The 21,363-nt window shown below is 32.2% G+C and overlaps 3 protein-coding genes across 3 annotated transcripts; 1 reads left to right on the top strand and 2 right to left on the bottom strand.

Annotated features, from left to right (window-relative positions):
* Positions 1-100: 100 nt before the first annotated feature.
* LOC11406278 (uncharacterized) lies at positions 101-921 on the bottom strand. Its single transcript, XM_003611620.3, has 2 exons — positions 537-921; positions 101-445 (listed from the first exon to the last, which is right to left on the bottom strand). Exons 1-2 carry the CDS (start codon positions 552-554, stop codon positions 233-235), a joined length of 231 nt encoding a protein of 76 aa, XP_003611668.1. The 5' UTR covers positions 555-921; the 3' UTR covers positions 101-232.
* Positions 922-1,092: 171 nt separating this feature from the next.
* LOC11409363 (microtubule-associated protein RP/EB family member 1C) lies at positions 1,093-3,446 on the bottom strand. Its single transcript, XM_003611619.4, has 6 exons — positions 3,219-3,446; positions 2,899-3,054; positions 2,692-2,795; positions 1,796-2,039; positions 1,607-1,720; positions 1,093-1,514 (listed from the first exon to the last, which is right to left on the bottom strand). Exons 1-6 carry the CDS (start codon positions 3,324-3,326, stop codon positions 1,239-1,241), a joined length of 1,002 nt encoding a protein of 333 aa, XP_003611667.2. The 5' UTR covers positions 3,327-3,446; the 3' UTR covers positions 1,093-1,238.
* Positions 3,447-13,721: 10,275 nt separating this feature from the next.
* On the top strand, positions 13,722-15,287 carry LOC11410892 (transcription factor MYB44). The gene has a single exon (XM_003611618.3). The coding sequence runs from the start codon at positions 13,918-13,920 to the stop codon at positions 14,896-14,898; it is 981 nt and encodes a 326-aa protein (XP_003611666.2). The 5' UTR covers positions 13,722-13,917; the 3' UTR covers positions 14,899-15,287.
* The last annotated feature ends 6,076 nt before the right edge of the window (positions 15,288-21,363 follow it).

Here is a 21,363-nt window from a genome sequence, read left to right as displayed (position 1 = left end):
TTATTTATTAATTGCTACTACTAATATTGAAGAAAGAATTTGATGCATTAGGGGTTTAGAGTTTAGAGGACAAAAGTAAAAACAAGATTTATGGAATCAATTGATACAAAAATACATTATTAACACTATGTTCATGTCTATGTCAAGGAACAACAACCAGTTATACAAGAATGAACTAACACACCGTCAAACCTATGTGGTCTGGAGAAAAAATTTACAATCCTAATTTACATTATTTTTTAGAAATTGCATCCTTGGCAGATTGTAGAGTGGATGCCATGGCAGCAGCAGCACCAGTAAGAACACCGCCACTGGTTTTGGAATGGGGTTGATGAATAACCTGCACATTCCTCTCTTCTTGACCTTGCCCTTGCCCTGCCGAAGATCGATGATCCACAGTTTCCACCTTTTTCTCAATGGAACTTCTTACATTCATAGCCTCGTTCTGACAGAAAATTCATACAAATTCATTTATCATAAAAAAAAATAGAAAGAAAAAAAAACACAATAGAAGCAAATGGTAGGAGTTTTATTACCTTAGCTTGTTCATTCATGTTTACCCAATAATTAGTCTATAGAAAGCTTCCCCTAGTTGTAATCGAATAAAGACCTGTATTTATGTTTCTACTCTCACAAAAGATGGAAGATTTTTATGGATATATGTGGAATTATTACCAAATTAAAGAAATCACAATTGTGAAGGCGGAGGAAGAGGGCATCCATAGGAACACAACCCATGCATCACCTTAAAACATGCCCTACCATCCCATTATTGAGTTCAACGAATGGTCTAACAATTCAGATTTTTAGACTAAAATTGGTAGCTTTATTATCCTGTGGCTATTGATATCCAAAAGCCCTGATTCTTTCTTAGACTAAAATCAGATTTTTAGTCTTGATCAAACAAGACGTGATTCTGGAACCAATTACTTAATAACAAATTTGGAATTGATATTTGCCAAAAACTGCAAATTGACCAACAAAAATAATGAAGAATAAAATAGTGCTAAAATCGGAAGCACAAGCCAGGATTATAAATCTGCAAAACTATAATCATAGCTATATTTCTGGATGGACATACCAATAGCTATACTTCTGAATTAACATATACCATATAACCATATTCATAACAGAGAGAGTCTCTCTAGAGCCCCTAATCATTACAAAAAACATTGTCACTTAACACATGAATCAGAAATTATTACAACCAAAATAGTTTTCTTCCTGTAATTTTTCTTTCAGATCATGAGAGGTGACCCGTTATGGTGAACATTCGAAACATCAGAAAGCCTTCGTCTAGGAGACAAATTATCGATGCCAGCAGCATCAACCTCAGGGTTGGCAAAGTTCTTTCTCTTGAGATTTTCAGAACTGCTCTTCTCCTCAGAAACCTCAGCAATGGGGCTCAATGGCTCTGCTTCCTGAAGACCAGAAGTAAGCATAGCTTGAGCTTCTTCCAACTCAGATCCATTGTCATCAGTAGCATACAGTATCTTCTGTATTGCTGCAAAAACCTGAATCATAAACAAAATTCACATGTCATCAATTACCCATCAACAATTACCAATCTCATTACTCAACAGTGAAAAGTTTTCAAGCAAAATACCGCTGAATGTTCTACTTCAGGAGTCTGGCAAAGTATCTCAATATCCCTCAGTTTTGCAAAGTAGAAATCTCGTTCCTTCTCAAGACTGTCAATGGATAACTTCAATTCCGTTATCTGTATCACCTTAAGTGTTAGATTTATGCACTTAAAATAATTCATAATTCACTTGAGATGGTAAAAACAAAGTACCTGTTGATCATATGCAGGGGCTGCAGAAGCAGCGGCGGCCGCGGCAGCAGGCTTAGCGGCTTTTGCAGCCACCGGATTTGCATGGTTTGCAGTAGACACATCATTCCTTCGAGCAGTGTGGGAAGATTGAGGAGGCCTGTGTGAAGTAGAACCACCCTTGTTTGAGGGTTGAGAGTGTGCAGATTTTTTACTCACTTCTCTTCCTCCGCCCCTGCACATCTCTCTCCTCTCCAAAGGATTATAACTGAAACGAGAAACACGTATATATAAGCCAATCAAGCCAATCAACCTTAATTTTGAACTGATCAAACTTAAATCCTCAAATCCAATATAATTATTACCAATATGGCAATATCAAAACAATACTCTGATACATTTAAAACAGTTTTGAACTAATCAAACTTAAATCCTCAAATCCAATATAATTAATACCAATATAAAAACAAGACTTTGACACATTTAATAAAACATTAAGCAACCTCAGTTTAGAACTTATCAAGCTTAAATCCTCAAATCCAATATGATCATTACCAATACCACAACAAGACTTCCATACAGTTAATATATTTGTAAAACCTAATTATCAAGACCTTGTTCAACATTCATGATTCAATCTTCAAAATCAATCTAATTAATACCAATAACAAAATTACAGATATCCAATCGTAAACCCTAATTTTCAAGATTTCATCCAGAAAATTTTCATTAAAACATTTGAATATGAAATTAAATTTTAACGTTAAATCTAATTATCAGTCGAATTACAAAATTCCAACCATAAGACCTAATTATCAATTTCAAAGATAACAATTTCACGCAATTAAGATTAGCATCAGAAATTTTCAACTGAAACAATAAACGCATCCGCAAAAGATTTGGCGTAACGATTAAATTACCTGTGCTGTCCAGAATTAACAGAATCACAGTATCGTTTCATCCATTGCATGAACTCCAGATTATCCAACGGTCTTCCTTTCACCAGCTTGCTAACCTCAATATGCTGCGAAAATCAAAATTAACTAATTAATAAAATCATGAATCCAAAATTACAAGATCTCAAAGAAAAAACGAAAATCAGAACGTAACTGAAAATCGAAATTTACCTTAGTGATTTTGAGTTTGTTGAAAACATCTTGAAGAACCTTATAATTCTGAATCATCTCATACTCATTCTTCGCATCGAAATTCACCTTATGCATCGGAACAGTTCCAGGATGAGCGGCATCAAGAAGCTGACAGTGAACCGCACCAGAACAAGCCTAAACAAATTTCCACAATTCAACGAAAACAGATCTATCAAATTATTAACCGTAAATCAAAAACCTAAAACAAAATTGACGAAAAACAATGAAAATAACAAAATTGACGAAAAACAATGAAAATCTTTGAGAATTGAAGAAAATTAAATAGGAGAAATTCTAACCTCTTCGACTTTGGAGAGATTGAGTTGAAGAGTTGAATTTATCCAAGAGAGTATTTCAGATCTACCGACGAAATATGCAGCGTCCATTATTCCAATGTTCGTCGCCATTTTTCTCTGCTTCGCTTTTTCTTTGATTTTTTTTTCTTCTTTCTTCTCTAACGGCTATCTCTGAAATGAAAACGAGTTTGAATAGTATATATAGAGGTTGGAGCGGGATATTTTCAATTTCAAAACTCGTTTTTGACGATTAGTTGGAAAAAATGGTCTAACGAAACGTTGCAACGTTAGGGGAAGGAACGGGTCGAACTATTTTTGGGTTTTTCTCTGGTGATGGGCTTTATGAAATGAGTGGACTTCTCTCGTTGAAAATTAAGGTCAACTTTATTGATTATTACTTTTCTCACCCGCGTGCCCTTTTTCTACGAAAATACCCATGTGATAAGGCGCGGGAGAAGGTAATAGGGTAGAAAAAGTAATTCCCTAACATGTCCCCCTCCAGTATGTATTGGGCATAGACACAGTAAGAAAACAACTTTAATTCTTTGAAGATTGCTCTTTAGACATCTAGCAATTGCTCACAAACATCTATCGTCGTTCGTTGAATGACAATTGACTACCGTTCCCTTCAAAATAGTAGTTAACTGTATTTCAACACTTTAAATTGGTTAAAACAATTTTTAAATAGTTGTAACCGATTTAAAAAGATCCACAAGTGATAATTAATCGTTGAGGGTATTTTGCGTAATTTGATGTGTCTGTGAGCAATTGATAGGTGCTTAAAGAGCAATTAGAGATGCAGTTCAGTTTGAGACCGAACAGTACTAGACCAACTACCCTAACTCGGTCGTTGGACGATTGAGTTTTAAACATTGCTCCCATTAATAAAACTTTTCCTCAAAATATGAATGATATGATCAATATTCGGTATGTAAAACCATCTATAATGATGATCATTTATTTAAAAAATAAAAGTTTTTTTTTTGGTTACACAAAAAAAAAAGATTTAAGTAAATCTTACGTATACACACCACTTATTAAAAAAAAATTAACATTAATATCCAATAAATACTCGATTACTCTAAGCTAACACCTCTAAAAAAATTATTAAATTGATTCCTCTAATAACTTTTTATCATTATTCCTCTCATAAAAAAAAAACTTTACATCATTATTAAATTGAAGAAACTCAATGCAACAACACAAAATTGATTTTTTATGGCATTTTCATTTTTTTTTTATTAGTGGTGCATGCAAGTCAAAGAGGAGAGAGTCTATACGATAGGTGATTAGTCGTCTCTGTTACTCTCTTTTTTTTCATTGATTCAAAATATAGTTTAAAATCAATGTATTACTATATTATATAAAATTAATTAAAACTAAATTTTCCATAATTCGATTTTGAATTATTAACTTGTACTTTTTTTTCATTCCCTTTTTCTTTAGTGAATTTCTTGTGTGTCACCCTTTTGGGGTAAATTCTATAAATTATATCTATAGCATATATTTCCAAATATAACAGATATATATTAAAAAAAGGCTTAAATATGAAAATGGTCCCTGTAAATATCTAGCGTTTTGGATTTAGTTCCTATAAAAATATATTTTTTGTTTTAGTCCCTGCAAATATAGAATATTTGGTTTTGGTCCTTGGTATTTTGTTTTAATCCTTGTAAAATCATTTCATATTGAAATCGGTCCCTATAATATTCATTTTAGTCCTCATTTTGAATGACTAAAATCAAATATTCTACATATTACAAGGACCAAATCCAATATGAATCAATTTTACAAGGACTAAAACAAAATACCAAAGACCAAAACCAAATATTTTATATTTGCAGGGACTAAAATAAAAATAAAAAAATTGCAGGGACTAAAACCAAAATGTCACATATTTGCAGGGACAATTTTCATATTTAAGCCTAAAAAAATAAGAATATAAATAAAACAGATCCTTTATTTTTGGTATAGGAATAAGCAACCCATAGATAAATCTAAGTGACTCTTACTTAAATCTAAGTAATCTTTTTGTAGGAGTTCGTCTCCAATTCAATCGAGGGATCAAATTGATTATAAAAGATAAGTTTACTTTATCGATTCATCTAGACATGTGAATAGATTAACCTTAAAACTTGTGTTTGCTATAAAACAAGCTCGTATTTTATCATTATTACCTTTTGTTAATTCACTACTTTTTGTTAACAATGATAGGAATGCTTAATAAGTTGAGTCCTTATTAGCTAAAACAAACCGGTTAACAACTCTTCTTAGTGTAGATAAATTGGATATGAATATACTCTATAAGTGATCATGGTTAGGCTATGTTATGCGAAGGAAGAAAGTGGAAAAACTATGAATATATAGAAACGAGAGGCAACTTAACGGTTAATAGTCATCGTCAAGAATAATAAATCAAACCACTTATGCAAAAAGGACTCCATGCATTATAATGGCAATTACAGTGTTGGGGTCCCATCCCATGAACCACAAAGGAACAAGCCTGCCTAACTAATAGGCATTTGAATAAGACTACCTACATTCTCAAAAGAACAAAACAAGAAGACTACCAATAGCTTAAACTAAACTTTATCTATGTGTGTCACAAATTAAAGATGTTTGGGTTCTTTAATCATTTGATCAAGATTACAATTTCTAATTGATAGGTATGAATAACGCATGTCGGAATATTTGAACCCTTTACACGAATTTGCAGTTGTGTGTGCGGATACATTGATTTAAAAAAGACCAAACTAGTAACTCTATCAGATTCATAGTAATTTTGATAGAATAGTGATATTTGTACAACTATTTTACTTACAAATTTTGAAATGTTTTCTTTTTTAGACAAAAATAATAGAAAAAAAATAAAAACACAATGAAAATACGATGAACGAGTTATCTAAAAGTCATCTAAAAATGATTATGCGTCCCCGTGAGCATAATTCAGTTGACAGGGATATGCATTATTATATGCAGGGGGTTCGAACCCGAACACTCCACTTATTCTCCTTAAAAAAAACTGAATTCTAGCTACTAACCTACTAAAAAAATGATTATGCAAACATCACTCTTCTTTGTATGTCCCACGAGAACAAACCTACCGTCCAACTAGCTTACTTACGTTGAAAATTGAAACCATTATTCAGTAGTGGGACGGCTTCTTTAATTTGGTTGATGCTGGCAGCATCTCCCTGTTTGGTTGCTAGTAGGAGGAATTAGAAGGAAAATTATAAGTCCTCTCAAGTCTCAAAGTGTGCATGAAAGATAATTAGTTATTAAAAAATTTGAGAAACATAATTTGTTTATTTCAAAATCAATATATTCCCAATGCACTTGTTAGCAGCATGAAAAAATATGCATTTGTCAGCATTTTTGTTCTTTTTTTATAGATAAAAGTGCAAATGAGTTGCACAGAAAAAAGTATATCCTTCAAAAAAAGAAAAGTATAAATGAGTTTGATCTTTGAGAATTCATCAAAGTCGTGGTAGATTTCAAAAGTGTAGACAAAGATAATTGAAGGGATATGTTATGGACTGGCCAAAAGTACCTTTGGCCCATTTACTTAGGCCCAATACAATCCACAACCCAAACATCGCGTTTGGCAAAATTACTTGTGACACACCCCTTCCACACAAGGGGGGTGCACGGAGCGATAGAGACTGGTTCAAACGAACCACAACGTCTCTCTACACATTCCCGCAATAAACTCTCTGGCGGTTGCACTTCCCACGATTTCATAACCGCCAGAACCAGGTGTGTCATTACAACGGCTCTGCAGCCCTCCACCTCTATAAATAGGGGACTCACGACAGTCCCCAAGATAGAATCTATCTCTCCCTCTAAACCCTCACTCTCTCTGATCTCTACTGACTTGAGCGTCGGAGTGTCTGCAGGTACACACGGCTCCCCATCCGTTCCAACAAGCGTTTGGTGCATTCTACCACCACTCAAACCACCACATTCAAAGCACCGGTAGCCACCTTCTGATCAGGTACGATCAGGATATATCCAAATGAGGTCTTCATGGCAACAGTTTGTATTTTTCAAATTGCAATGAAAATGAATCTTCCAATCGTGCCATTATTTCATGTAGATATGTTTTATTGGAAAAAAGTTTGTTATCCATCTTATTTGGTTTTCTGATTTTTAAGATCTAATTATTTTGTTTTCCACACATTGTCAAAAACATAACATTCAAAGAAGAGATATATAATAGTTGAGACTTGAGATAAAGTTTAATATTCCTCGCCTAACCAAACTATCATTGTAGTTTTGTTCTGCAATTGTCTCCATGTAAATAGGCTTAATTATAAAAGGTGGAGTATTATAGTCATCGTCTAGCAAACGAGACTTAATTACAGATTATTTGTTTCCAAGAGAAAAACCATACTGACCACAGTATTTACAATTTGAATACTATCTTAAAAACTCCTATATGAGTTATGATTTCTTTTTGTGAGTGTTTGTTGGTTCTATCTGTTACGGTTTAAGATAAAACTATATAATGACCAACTAAACTCCCATAATTGAAAAGATGGTGACACTTCACCAAACTACACCCAAGTAGGGGAACACTAGCTAGGCTCCACTTTTGACTATAAAACCCTTGCTATTGGAGTAACATACCCGTTGTTAGGAGAGTCTCTAGCGAGTGTAGACAGCTCTATAGAGTTGGGTTTTCATTATTTACATAAGAAGCATGTAAAATTGAATATATACTTGTAACATGGTAATAATTTTAAGTTGTATATTTGGTCAGTGGTAGATATCCAGAGGCGGAGTCGGAAAAAAAAAGTTCGGGTGGACCACTAAATTATTAAACTTTATTTTATTTTTATAATATAACTGTTGATTGGTGGAATTTTCAGTTGATATGACAATATAAAAGAGGTTTGAAATTCCCACAAATTAGAAGATCGTAAACCTCTGCTAATCAGCTAAGTATAAGCATGACAAAAATCACGTATGTCACTTTTGAAACTGCTGAAAACTAAAATCTTTGGCAAATTGTTTAAAATCTCGCAAAATAGACTTGTTATTTTTAATTTCTCTAGGTGGGTCACTACATGATTTTATGGAGATTTAGATGTGCCGAAAACTAAAACCATCGTAAAATTATTTAAAATCTAACAAAATAAACTTATAATTATCTTTTTTTTTCCGGGTGGCCACGATGAAGGGCTCCGCCCCTGTAGAGATCCATGTTGTGGTATTTCCATGGTCTTGGTTTAACTCCTAGGATTTATGTTCTTCTCATTTAATTAATTTCTTTTTTTAGAGGATTATCTTTATTATGATAGTCGAGCCTTCAAGTTTATAAAGACAGTCTTGCCCGTTGTCTTTAAGATTAATGAGGTTTTCTAATTACAATTGTCCTCGGAAACATCTCCCTTGAGATATTCTTCTATGATTATTATTTTAACAAAAAAAAAATCATTTTTCGGTAGATAATTTGGTTAGTGAACTAAAGGACAAAGAGGAGGTCCCTGAGTTCGATAATATTGCTAACTTTTGCAAAAAAGAATCAATGTTTTTAGTTCTTTAATTTATCATTGAAGTTTACAAACGATTTCTTCTCATTGCAATGAGTCATTATTATATCTCATTAATTTATAAGTCGTTCTGACATTTTCACACATATTCGAAAAAGTGGTTGATTTCGTACTGTATAGAGAAATTATGAGTAATTTTAGAACATTATCACTTATCAACGACATGAGAAAACGAGATTAAAAGGATAGAAAAAAAAAATTGATAAATGGTAAAGGGTGTCACAGGGAAAAAAAAATCAATAATGATGTATTGCTATTGTAAGTGACTTATAATAAAATACATAAGGATTTTATGTATTTAAGATAAATTCCTTTAATAAAATGTATATAAGATAAATTGTGGGGTCCATTAATTTTTAGATATGTAATTTTGGGATCTATTTTGAGTTTTTATAAAATTTGTCATTGGATTCAAAATTGAATGCAGAGAGAAGATATATATATATATATATATATATATATATATATATATATATATATATATATATATATATATATATATATATTTTTGTTAGTAAGGAAGAAATATCAGATGAAATATAATCATATATATCACTTTAGGTAGAGGAAAATCTAAAAAATTATTAAAAGAGGTATAAATATTAATGAGTTGGATTGAAATATGTTTTATTGTAGGACATTATGACGTAATTTGATCATGTAACCAACCTCCCTTTGGAAAATGATTGTTGTTTTTGTTGTAGTAAAAATTGAATGAGCTGCTTTAAAATGATGTGGTTATATGGAATTCACTTAAACAATTTTATGTTGAATTCATCGATGGAGGGGCTCTTAGAATGCTCTATTAGAGTTTTTCAAGCATGAAGCCAGTATTATTCCAAAAGCTCGACTAGGTGGTTGATGGGCATAACAACTTGTCTTTCACTCTACCCCCATCTTTATTCTTTCATTGTTGTCTCATTCTTTATCCAAGATGAGACTATTGTTGATGAAATCTTAATTTAGTCGAGCTCGATTGACTTTCCTCAACTGTAATTTCCTTTGCTTTAAGGGGTTGATATTTAGGGAGTAAATACCCTTCAGTTGTGGGTTCCCACACTTCTCTAATAGAGCGTAGTTACGATTGTTTTTGGGTTTAAGCTACGCTAAAAAGGCATGAATAAAAGCATAAAGATAAAGGGACAAAAGGTGCATAGTAAGCTTGTTTTATTGATCATACATGTTAATTACAATGTAAGAACAAAGTATTAGAGTTTTTCTAGCTTGAAGTCAATATTATTCCAAAAGCTCAACTAGGTGGTTGATGGGCACTACAACTTGTCTTTCACACTACCCCACATCCTTATTCTTTCATTGGTGTCTCCTTCTCTATCCAAGATGAGATTATTGTTGATGGAATATAAAATTAGTCGAGGTTGATTGACTTTCTTCAACTGTAATTTGCTTTGCTTCAAGGGGTTGATATTGAGGGAGTAAATATGTCCCTCGGTTGTGAGTTCCCAAACTTCTCCAATAGATCATAGTTACGGTTGCTTTTGGGTTTAAGCTACGCTAAGAAAGGCATGGATAAAAGCATAAAGATAAAAGGACAAAAGGTGCATAATAAGTTTATTTGATTGATTACATGTGTTAATTATAATGTATGAATAAAGTATTTATAGTGTAACAATTCCAACTCGTCAAACGACGTGACCTACAATGCTTAAGCCTCAATTCACCTAATTTCGTGAGTGTTATGTGATAACTCCCTTGTTAGCGGGATTGTAGCACCCCACATTGACTTCAAATTCCAATTCTCTGCATGATCCATTGATAATGTCCTTGATGCGCATCACCATTAGAGATCATGTCTTCTCCATCATTCCTTAATTATTGCCGGTGGTGCAATCTTACTCTTAATCTCCCAGATTATCGTTTCTTACTTTATCGGCTCTGAACCCTGGAAAATGTTTGCCCAAACTCCGCAAAACAGTTGAATCATTCTCCTATCTCGATCGTAAACGAAGGTAATTTTCACTATACCCTACTACCTCTGATATCGATTTTTTTTTTTATAATTTCAAACAATATTATTAAAGAATAAAATAGTTTAAATGAGGGGTAAAATAGATCATGAAAAATTCAGTTCAAACTCATATATTTTATTAATAAAATCAGTACACAATATGTAAATGTTCACAAGTTCTAATTTAATTGGTAAAAATATCAAAATTAGGGGTGAAAATAGGTCAGACTGTCCGTCAGGGGCCTATGACTCGGTCTACTAAAAACCCGACCCAACCTAACCCGTTTAATAAATAGGTCAAACTTTAGCTTTTTAAAAAACCTATTCATTTAAATAGGCCATACATAGGCTTATAAAAAATCCTATCAGTCCTATAAGGCCGACCCGTAATACCAAAAAGAATTTACATTTTCCCGCATTTGTTGGTTGCTGATTTGTTATCACATTGAAGATTTTATACATTTTTGCTTGTTGTTTTCAGTTTCTTACTGTCCGGAAGCTTTGTAAGTCATCATTTAAGACTCATATGGTTATTTGATTTGTGTGAACTGTTAAGGCTTGCTACTAATATGTCTAATGTTAAGTATGGTTATTAGTTTAAGTTTGAAATCTTCGTTTTTATGAGACATGATTATTCTTGAGTTCCAATCCATCTATAAATTTTACAATTGTTTTTTATTAGTTTAATTTGTATCTAATTAATGTTTATCTTTATATTTAGTACGTTGCACAAATAAAAAATAAATGAAAATTGATGAACATACTCTGTTTGAAATTTGTAACACAAACTAGACTTTTAATAAGGTCAGGCCAAACTTAAAATAAAGTATTTGATAGATAAAAAGTCAAGGCTTATGTCTTAGTTTTTTCAACTAGGTCTGATCTATTAAAGCAAAGCCCAACTCAACCCGACTTATTCCCACCCCTAATCAAAATTATTAAAACAAATATTGTGATCGGGCTTCGAATCTCAACCTCTTCGTTTGTATGTGTTTACGTTTGCAATGACTATGTAATTTTATCTATCCAAAAAAGTCACTATATAAATAAATAAATAAATGCAATTATTAACGGGTGAACATAATGATAACCACATAGCTAGTTTGGTTGTATATGTGATCGCCATCTGATCAATCAATGAATTTTCATATATTTATTTTAAAATAAATTTAAATGTTAAACAAATTTTATCTAAAGAATATCAATATTAAGTAAACTTCAAAGTACCTACAAATTTACCTTATTAACATTCGATGTAAGGGATATTTATCTAATGAATTTAAAGAGATGCATGCAACATTAATCGAGTAAACTTAGAATAAATTCATCAATGCCACACTAAAAACAAAACGATATTTATCAACATAATTATTATTTTTTGGGTACAATTTATCAACATAAATTTGTCTATGCTTAAAAGAAGTTTTTTTTTTCTTTCTTTTTTTACAAAATGCTTAACAGAAGTTTTTTTTTACGTAAAAAAATATACATAATTAAGCAATTGAACTTAAATTGTTAATGAGCTCCATCAGACGACGAATCATCTGAAAGAATTCAAATTCGACTTTTAAATGAAACAATTTTTTGTCAATTCATATTTATCATACAATTAAACATAAACATTTTTTTAAAGATATCCAACAATTATTGATGATACTATCTATATTTACCTTACTACTAAATATCGAATTATCGTGATATCTTTTCTCAGAATCCGCAGGTTAAAAAAATATATTTTATTTAAATATGGTCATGGTATTTTATATGCAATATTTTTAGAATATGATTTTAATTTCTTTTTCAAAGGGAGGGTGAACGTAGGTTTTAAATTTGTTTTTGACATTTCAAATCCAAAAATAGCATCAAGAACAAAAAAGAGGAAAGAAGTCCACGCCGTGGATAGTATACGGACCACGTACGAGTAACAGAAATATAGATGGATACGGATCTATTTCATCACAAACAATTATGATATATTTGCTTTCTCATTTAAATAACCTAACCTCCCCCGACAACTTCCTCCCTCGCCCTTTTCCAATACCTTTCTTTAATCCATCCCCTAATCTCCACTTTCATTGTTATCAATTCATTATCCTTTTATAAACATTTTTTGTCTGACAAATACGTGGGTATGATAATTTTAAAATGCATTTCTAACGCTAAGATTGTCAGTTTGAGGAGTTTTTATTCTTTACTGTAATAAATAAATAATAAATTAATTAGTGAATTGCAGAAGGGAAGTTGAGAGGAAAGTGCCGTAGCATTGGAGAATGTGAAGTATAGTAACCGGTTCCGTACAGGATATTTTTGAAAAGTGACCGACACGTGTAAGTAAAGATTAGAATAGGCCGTTATAGGATGATATGGTGGTGGGGGTGGCAGGTATAGAATACAGGCTGGACTGACAGAAAAGCAGTAATGATTCGCCCTCCGATTCGGCGACCGATCTTGTCGTTTTATGCCACGTCACCTTTAAAATGGGTCCCATTTCCTAACTAAAGGACGAAACTTCAAAATCCCACACGAAATCCTTATGCTATACAGCCTGGAGTCCTCAGTCAAACTGAAAACCAAAGCAGAAGAAAAGAAAAGGAACCTCACCCAACCCTTAACCAACCGTTATCATCGTTATCTTATTTATTTCCGTTTTTTATACTCTTCTTCTATATTCATATTTTTAACGTTCAGAAAATTAATCAAATTCTGGTTTATTTGTCTACATTAACTTCCAGAACTGTTTCTTTTTACATAACTAACCCACCTTCTCAATTCATCACGTGTAAATCACTTTCTTTTATACAAGAAGTGGAGCGTCGTGTGTGTAATAAACGCGCGTTTAAATTAATCAGATAAAAGAGGAAAAAAGAAGAGGTGACTTGTGTAATTGGGAGCAGCTGAGAAGTGACGCGTGTCTGTTTACAGCTGTATCCCAAATCCCAATCTAACCGCTTCCCTGTTATAAGCGGTACCGATTGCCCATAACGCTCCCTGTCAACTCCTAAACCTAACCTACCCAACCGGTTTCCTTTCAACCTTTCACATATAAACCACTTCATCACCCCCTCAAACCAACCCAATGCAACTCCTCCTCCACCAATAAACACCACAAACACAAAACCCTCCCTCTTTCTCCTTTCTCATCAACAAAAATATTTTTATAATATCATATCATAATTTACATATGAACAACACAGTAATTAACAGAAAAGAAATGGATCGGATCAAAGGTCCATGGAGTCCAGAAGAAGATGAAGCACTTCAAAAGCTTGTAGAGAAGCACGGGCCGAGAAACTGGTCGATTATAAGCAAATCGATACCAGGCCGGTCTGGGAAATCATGCAGGTTACGTTGGTGTAATCAGCTTTCACCACAAGTTGAGCATCGGGCTTTTACGCCTGAAGAGGATGATACTATAATCAGAGCCCATGCTCGATTTGGAAACAAATGGGCTACAATAGCCAGGCTTTTATCGGGCCGAACTGATAACGCTATTAAGAATCATTGGAACTCTACTTTGAAACGTAAGTGTTCTTCTATTATGATTGATGATTCTGAATCTCCACCGTTGAAAAGATCTGTTAGTGCTGGTGCTGCTATTCCCGTTTCTACTGGTCTTTATATTAACGCCAATTCTCCTGGTTCTCCTTCTGGATCCGATGTAAGCGAGTCCAGCGTACCTATTGTGAACACTCATGTAAACTCTCATGTTTACCGACCCGTGCCAACGAGAACCGTCGCGCCTCTACCACTCGTAGAAACGACGTCGCCTTCGAATTCGAATGATCCTCCAACTTCGTTATCACTTTCACTTCCCGGTGTTGGTGTTGATTCTTCTTCTGAAGATTCAAACCGTGTAACTGAGCCTGTCAACACTGCACCACCACCTCCTCCGCCACCACCGCCAAGCGCGATCCCTTTGATGCCGGTAATGACCACGGCTGTACCTGTTCCGATGGCGGTTCCGATGCAACAATCGGGATCGGTGATGCCGTTTAGTTTTAGTGCGGAGTTGTTGAGTGTGATGCAGGAGATGATTAGAACAGAGGTGAGAAGTTACATGGCGGGATTGGAGCAACAGAATGGGATGTGTTTTCAAAAAGCTGAGGATGGAATTAGGAATGCTTTGGTGAAGCGAATTGGGATTAGCAGAATCGATTCGTAAATGTAATTATTGGAGAATGAATTGAATGCAATTAGGGATGAATGAGAAAAACCAGAAATGATGATGATGATGGTGTTCTTAGATGGGAAAAATGAACACTTTTCGTTTAATCCCGTTTTTAGTTATTTTTTTTAATAATTTTGGTTAATGTACAAAAGAAGAGTCATTAGAGAAAGTGTTGTTGGGATTAGTGAATGAAATTCATTTCCAAGAAGTTGAGGGAACGAAAGGGAAAAAAAAAAATCTGATAGCTCTGCAGTCTGAAACTCGAAAATTGAAAGGAAAAAAAAAAAAGTTTAGAATAAAAAAAATCCGTAAAATCTCAAATCTTGTTATAATTTCATTTTAATTTTATTTTGCATAAGCAATGATGATAAAATTTCATTTTTCATTTTCGATTTGAATCTGAAAACAGTGTTTGGCGAGATATAGCAACTGTTTAACAGATTTTGAAATTAGTTAAGTTAGTTTAGTGAATGGGACATTAGTTGGTGGTGGACAGCTAGTTATAGATATGTATGAAGTTTCTATGTAGGGACCCCAAATATATACGGATCTAGTTTAGTATTTTTATTCAACCTTGAACTAAATTTTGTGCTTCCAATCTAATCTAATCTAGTAGAGCAAGGTAAGGTTGGTCGATATCAATTAATGAGATAAGGTTGAGTTGACGGAAAACTGAAAAACTCTTGGTGAAGAAGTTTCCTCGTGCACAAAGCATTGACTTAAATAAATTGAAAGAACTAGTAGTTGATGTTTTAGGATTGCATTATTTGCTTAAAGTCTAATTACCTTATTTTCTACGCTGAAACTGGATTTAATTTTCCCTTAATTTCATTGTTCTAGTCTACAAATGACACAGCCAGTATAAGCATAATATAATAAATTTGTAGGGAAAATGAAAAAAAAAATACAATTAGGGTAAGTTACGTTCTTTATATAGGAAGTGACGAAGCCTTCATGAGTATTGAGCAACAAACTATTTGGTATTGAGCAATTATTAGTTAATTTTATGTTACATCTTATTAAAAGTTATATTTTTATTTAAGAAAAGAATTGAAAAAAAAAAAAACTCAAATACATAATTTAGTGGCCCAGGAATGAGGTAATGGTTTGGAAGAATGTAGAAGGTGTCAAAGTCTTCATTAACAAAAGTATAAATCCAAAGTTTGAGGGCCACTTGATGACGAGATCGTTTTCTAATTCCACTGATATTATTTTATTTACAACATGTGCAATTCATGATTTATTTGCTGCCTAATTAATCAATGATACGAAGAGTGCTTCCAAAAGTAGAGTAGTATTGAGTTTTGACCCCCCAAAAATAAAAGTTGAGTGTTGTTTGTGTATGTTTATGGCAATATGCTTTCGGTGCTGAACCTCTACCTCGTGTGGTAGTGGCCCTATGTCGTAACTGCTTCTCATATCCTTCAACACCGTTCTCCCCCACCTGCAAAAGATATCAAAGTACATGGTTCACAAAAATAAATGTAGATGGAGAAACTTCTTACTCAAATATCTAACTACAAATGTCTACAATCAACAAATCTAACTAGAGATTTAACAATATTTGTATAGATGAGTCTTGACAAAATGGAGAAGAAGATTAGGCCCTATTGGCCTAGGAAGAACGCTAGCCTCTAAACTTCAACCAAAGAGCCATATTGGCAAACATTTTTGCTCTTTTAAGCACTTATTGTTTGATTAGAGATTTAGAGGCACGTCAAAACGAATAAAATGCCTAAAATGGCATTACCTATTGTTCACTCTCAAACAAAAGTTAATTGTCGTTCGTTCCTGAACGAAAGTTAATTGTTGTTTCAATGTTATATACAGTAAATAAAGACGGTCTTAGAACCATTAGTTTCAAAACTAACCAAATACAAACGTAGACTCCCTCTCTACTCCAACAATCCATACTCCATCAAATTTCTTCAAAGTCAAGCAACAAGTAAGTATTCAAAATCACTAATCACAAGACAACAAACAGCTATAGGATCTTCATTGATTGTCTGGAGGTCGACGACGTGATCCTAAGACCATATGATGAATAATTTCTACATTTGATAAGTTAGAATGCTTAGTTATATTTTCTTGCACGAAAATAAACCTATAAATGTGAGACTTTAGACCAATAATAAGGGCTTGCTCACAAAAAATTACGTCGTTTTTACATGTCCATTCGATGATTTATATTGGTACTCGGGATGGATAAGGCGCAATCGAGGGAGGTTTCTTGCCACTTGCTAGAGTGGGTGAAGAGGTAGTGCATACATGTTCAAAACATCTCGAGATATCCTTTAGAGGTAGCTGTTATTAATATGTTTGGTGTTGATCATACTTTTAGGATTTCTTGTTGCGCATCTTATACTTAAGAATGATCGGGGTCCAGAGGTGTAGTCATCCTGGCAATAAGTACCAGGATACATATCTTGGTTCTATCGGGTATCTCACCCTAAGGTACCGCCTTCTGTCGAGGGAGAACCACCTAAGCCAACAAATATCGAGGTCCTCATTGAAAGAATGAATGAATGAGCAAATGAATGAAGTAGTGCCTAAAATTACACATATAATTGAGTTTCATCATATGTACTGCATTTTACTCTATCACTCATACTTAATTGTTGTTCCTGCCAATTCTAGAAACGGTATTTAACTATTGTTTTGGAGCGAAAGGTAATAGAGGATATTTTTTAGATTAAAGTGCCTGCGAACAAACACTAGGTACATAAAAACATATTTAAGTAACATGATCGAGATGTGCCCTAGCTCAAACAAGGGTTACAAATGAAACAATATTTTTTTTACTTTGACTTTCTTAATAGACATTTACTTTGTTCATGTTTGGACATGTGTTGAAATATTTTGAGGCATGGACGATTCAACTTAGGTTGAGGTAGAAAGCAAAGTTTAAAAGAAATTAATTCTACATTCGTCCTTATATATTTAAGTTTCTTTTGCAAAGTTTTGTTGTAAACACTGTATCTCTCTAGTTTTGTTTAAGATAAGGCCTTGAATTCGATTATCCTCAATACCAGTTTAGATGGATTAATAACCAAACTACTGCCAAGCTCACCCTTCCTCACTCATAGCCTCACAACTTTCCTTAATCTTTGTGATTTTTTCAAAAGAATCTTATATTTAGGGACATACGACGTATCAACTATTATTTCTTTATAAAAAAAAATTATATCAACTTTTGTTGTAGTGATTTTTCTTTTTCTTATTTTATATTTTATTTACAAATTACAATAGATAATTTTTATCCAATAAAATAACCTTTTTTTTTTTAATAATTATACCTTTTTTTTTGGAGGATATATATCCCCAAACAATAAAAGGATATCAAATTTTTGTGTACCCATATTTTTAATTTGATTTAATATTTCCTTTAGACGATTTAATTTACAATTTTATTATTCTTATGGATTGATAAAAATAATTGCATAAAATTATATTATATTTATATCAAGATAATTGGACAAAAGAATACATTATTGTCTGTCTACATGCTAATGTATGATAAAAAAAGAATTAAACTTCAACATTTTGTTTGTTTGAAAAATAAAACAAAATTTAAAAAGAGAAATTCAAGAGACGGCCACAAGTATCTATTCGTTCAAACAACGATCCTTTAAATAATCTCTATCATCATTTTTGTCTCTATTTTTAAGGAAACTAATGTGTATCATTCATATTTTTGAATTAGGTTTTGCAGGTATATTTAGGATATTAGAAGAGTATCTCCCATAAAAGTTAGTTTTTTTAAAATAGATGAAATAAATATGAATATTAAAGCTTAAAAAGCTTAAAAGTTCATAGTTCATGTTGGAGATGCCCAAGATCCAATCAATTATGTAACCAATTTTAGAATTAATAGATATTCATTATCTTGTTTACTGTTTAGTGAAATAGTTAATTTGATAATGTCCTTGATTAAAACTATAGACTTGTTATCATGATAGAGATTATGATAATGAGAAACAAGTCTTTTATTATTTTTTAATCTAAATTGTTCTTGATCGTATGATTGTTGTGAATAGGACATCAATAATCTAGATAGATCAATATATATGTGATAGTCTTTATTGGATAAAGATTAATAAGTCTCATTTATTAAATTACATATATAGATGATGCATATAGAGATGTGGTCATTGAACTGACTCAACTGAGAATTTCTAATGGTCGATATTACCTCAAATTGTCAATAGAAAAATTCTCAAGAAAGAATATAATAATTTTCTTTGACCTGAGATTGTCATAGTAATTAACATGTTATTTATTGTATTTTGATTCTGAACACCTAATACCTTAGGGTGCTAGTTGAAAGGATATTGGATACGATTAAATGCTTGTATAATTAATGACTAATCAAGATGGGATTCGTCAACTCTTGGTAATGAGTTTGAACTCTATGATAAAATCAAAACCCTGGCCAGGGAAACTAAATGAAAGAAGAAATGAGTTTCTTAAGTCATATATGTTAACTTATTAGAGTTTGACAATTGTACCATGCTCTAGAGTTAACAAGAGTTGTAACGACGGAAGAAAAATATTATGTCATTCTATTTGGTTCTTGAAAGTAAAATAATACTTCATACTACCTGGACGTTAAGGAGTGTTACTAGACGCCTACCTTGATTAATATATTGATTTGATTAATCTATTACCAGTTTAGTATTGAACCTACAGGGTCACACACAAACGAGTGTTCTAATTCTTACTAAAAAATTATTTTATTATTTGATGATTAAATTGAAGAATTTAATTAATCAAAATATAAATTTTCTAAGTGGAATATTATTGTATTTTTTGCTAGTACAAAGAATACAAATAATATATAATTAAATTGAGCATGTTATATATTTATTGAAAAATAAATAAATAAGAAATATTGTTGTACGTTGCATTATCTTTACTAATTATATATATAATCTATATATAGGAATATAACAATGGTCAATGGTTGATCATTTAGAAAGAAAAAAAAAAATCGTACAACATTATATATAGTTATGTGGAATCATATTGGTCAATGATCACCTTAGTAGAAAAATTATTTTTCAAATAAATTAGCATTAACATGTGTTAATTGTTTTTATTGATTGACCATATGAAATAAAAGGTCATTAAGATGAGTCAACACATTCTATTTGATAGTAGTGTGTGTGACCTATAAATAGACCTTAAGTAATTTGATCACAACATACAACACAACAACAAGAATACAAAATAGAAATATGCTCTAGTTTTTTTTAGTTCCACTACTCAAAGGTTGAGGGTAAGAATTGGTCTCGGTGTGGATACACGTAGAGTCTTCATATCATTGAAGAATTTTCATGCTTCAAGAATTGATACAAAAGTACACTTTTAGTATCTAATTTATAAATTTTATAATTTATATGCAAAATAGATCCAAACTTTATTCCGTTGCATGTGTTTTGAACACTATTTTTACTTTAATTGGTATCAGAGCATTGGGTCTTTTGCGTTTAAATTATAATTTCAGAACCTTAGCATAGCTGAAATTTATTTTGTTTGAAGTAATCATCGTTACGGCAATATGTTGATATTTTAAAATTACAAATTTGTAATGTAACGTCGATTACTAGCTTGCTATCTATTAAAATACATGAGATGTATATTTATTTATTTTCGGAATCTTCCAGTACATGTGCATATTCAATTTCGTAAGTTTTCTATATCATATGATGATAGATAAATAAACTAATCTAATTGCATATGTTATATGAATTTCGACTTCCTTATGCTTTCCTGAATGTATGTTTTTCTTCATTAATATACATATATACGTGCTGTGTTATATATATAATAATTATATTGATATAAGTATATCGTGTATTAATTTTGTATAAGATACAATTTTATTATATAATTAAGGCTAAAATATGGTTTTGGTCCCTGCAAATATGCCTCGTTTTGGTTTTAGTCCCTGCAAAAAAAATTTGTTGTTTTTGGTCCCTGCAAATATGTCTCATTTTGGTTTTGGTCCCTGGCTCCACTTTTGTGATAATTTGCACACGTGTCACATGATGACTTAACCATTTATTAGAGAAATAGTCCCTGCAAAATCTTTTGATTTTGAAAAAGGTCCCTGCAGGGACTATTTCCAAAAACAAAATATTTTGCAGGGACCAAAAACAACAAAAAAAATTTGCAGGGACTAAAACCAAAACGAGACATATTTGCAGGGACCAAAACCATATTTTAGCCTATAATTAATTGTCAATAATAAGAAATGGCCTGACTACCAGGAAACTTATAATTAATTATAATAAATGATAAAAATGTTTTATTATATATAATTAGTAGTAAAATTCAAGAGTTGATCTGACTACCAGAAAATTTGTATTTAACGACTAATTATAGCATATGATGCATATTTAAAATTAATTATATACTTAATGTCTGGACTACCCGGAGGAGTGATAAAATTAATTC

Source organism: Medicago truncatula, chromosome 5, assembly GCF_003473485.1.
Source record: "Medicago truncatula cultivar Jemalong A17 chromosome 5, MtrunA17r5.0-ANR, whole genome shotgun sequence".
NCBI classification, from domain to species: Eukaryota; Viridiplantae; Streptophyta; class Magnoliopsida; order Fabales; family Fabaceae; genus Medicago; species Medicago truncatula.
Note: the sequence above shows the minus strand (reverse complement) of the source record. Positions and strands in the feature narration are given on the sequence as shown.

Bases quoted from the DNA above. Each gene is read 5' to 3' on its own strand.
- LOC11409363 (XM_003611619.4), bottom strand. From the start codon at position 3,326: ATGGCGACGAACATTGGAATAATGGACGCTGCATATTTCGTCGGTAGA. The intron at 2,796-2,898 runs GTAAATTTCGAT...TGATTTTCGCAG, and splicing joins ACAAACTCAAAATCACTAAG to CATATTGAGGTTAGCAAGCT. The intron at 2,040-2,691 runs GTAATTTAATCG...TTCTCGTTTCAG, and splicing joins GTTAATTCTGGACAGCACAG to TTATAATCCTTTGGAGAGGA.
- LOC11410892 (XM_003611618.3), top strand. From the start codon at position 13,918: ATGAACAACACAGTAATTAACAGAAAAGAAATGGATCGGATCAAAGGT.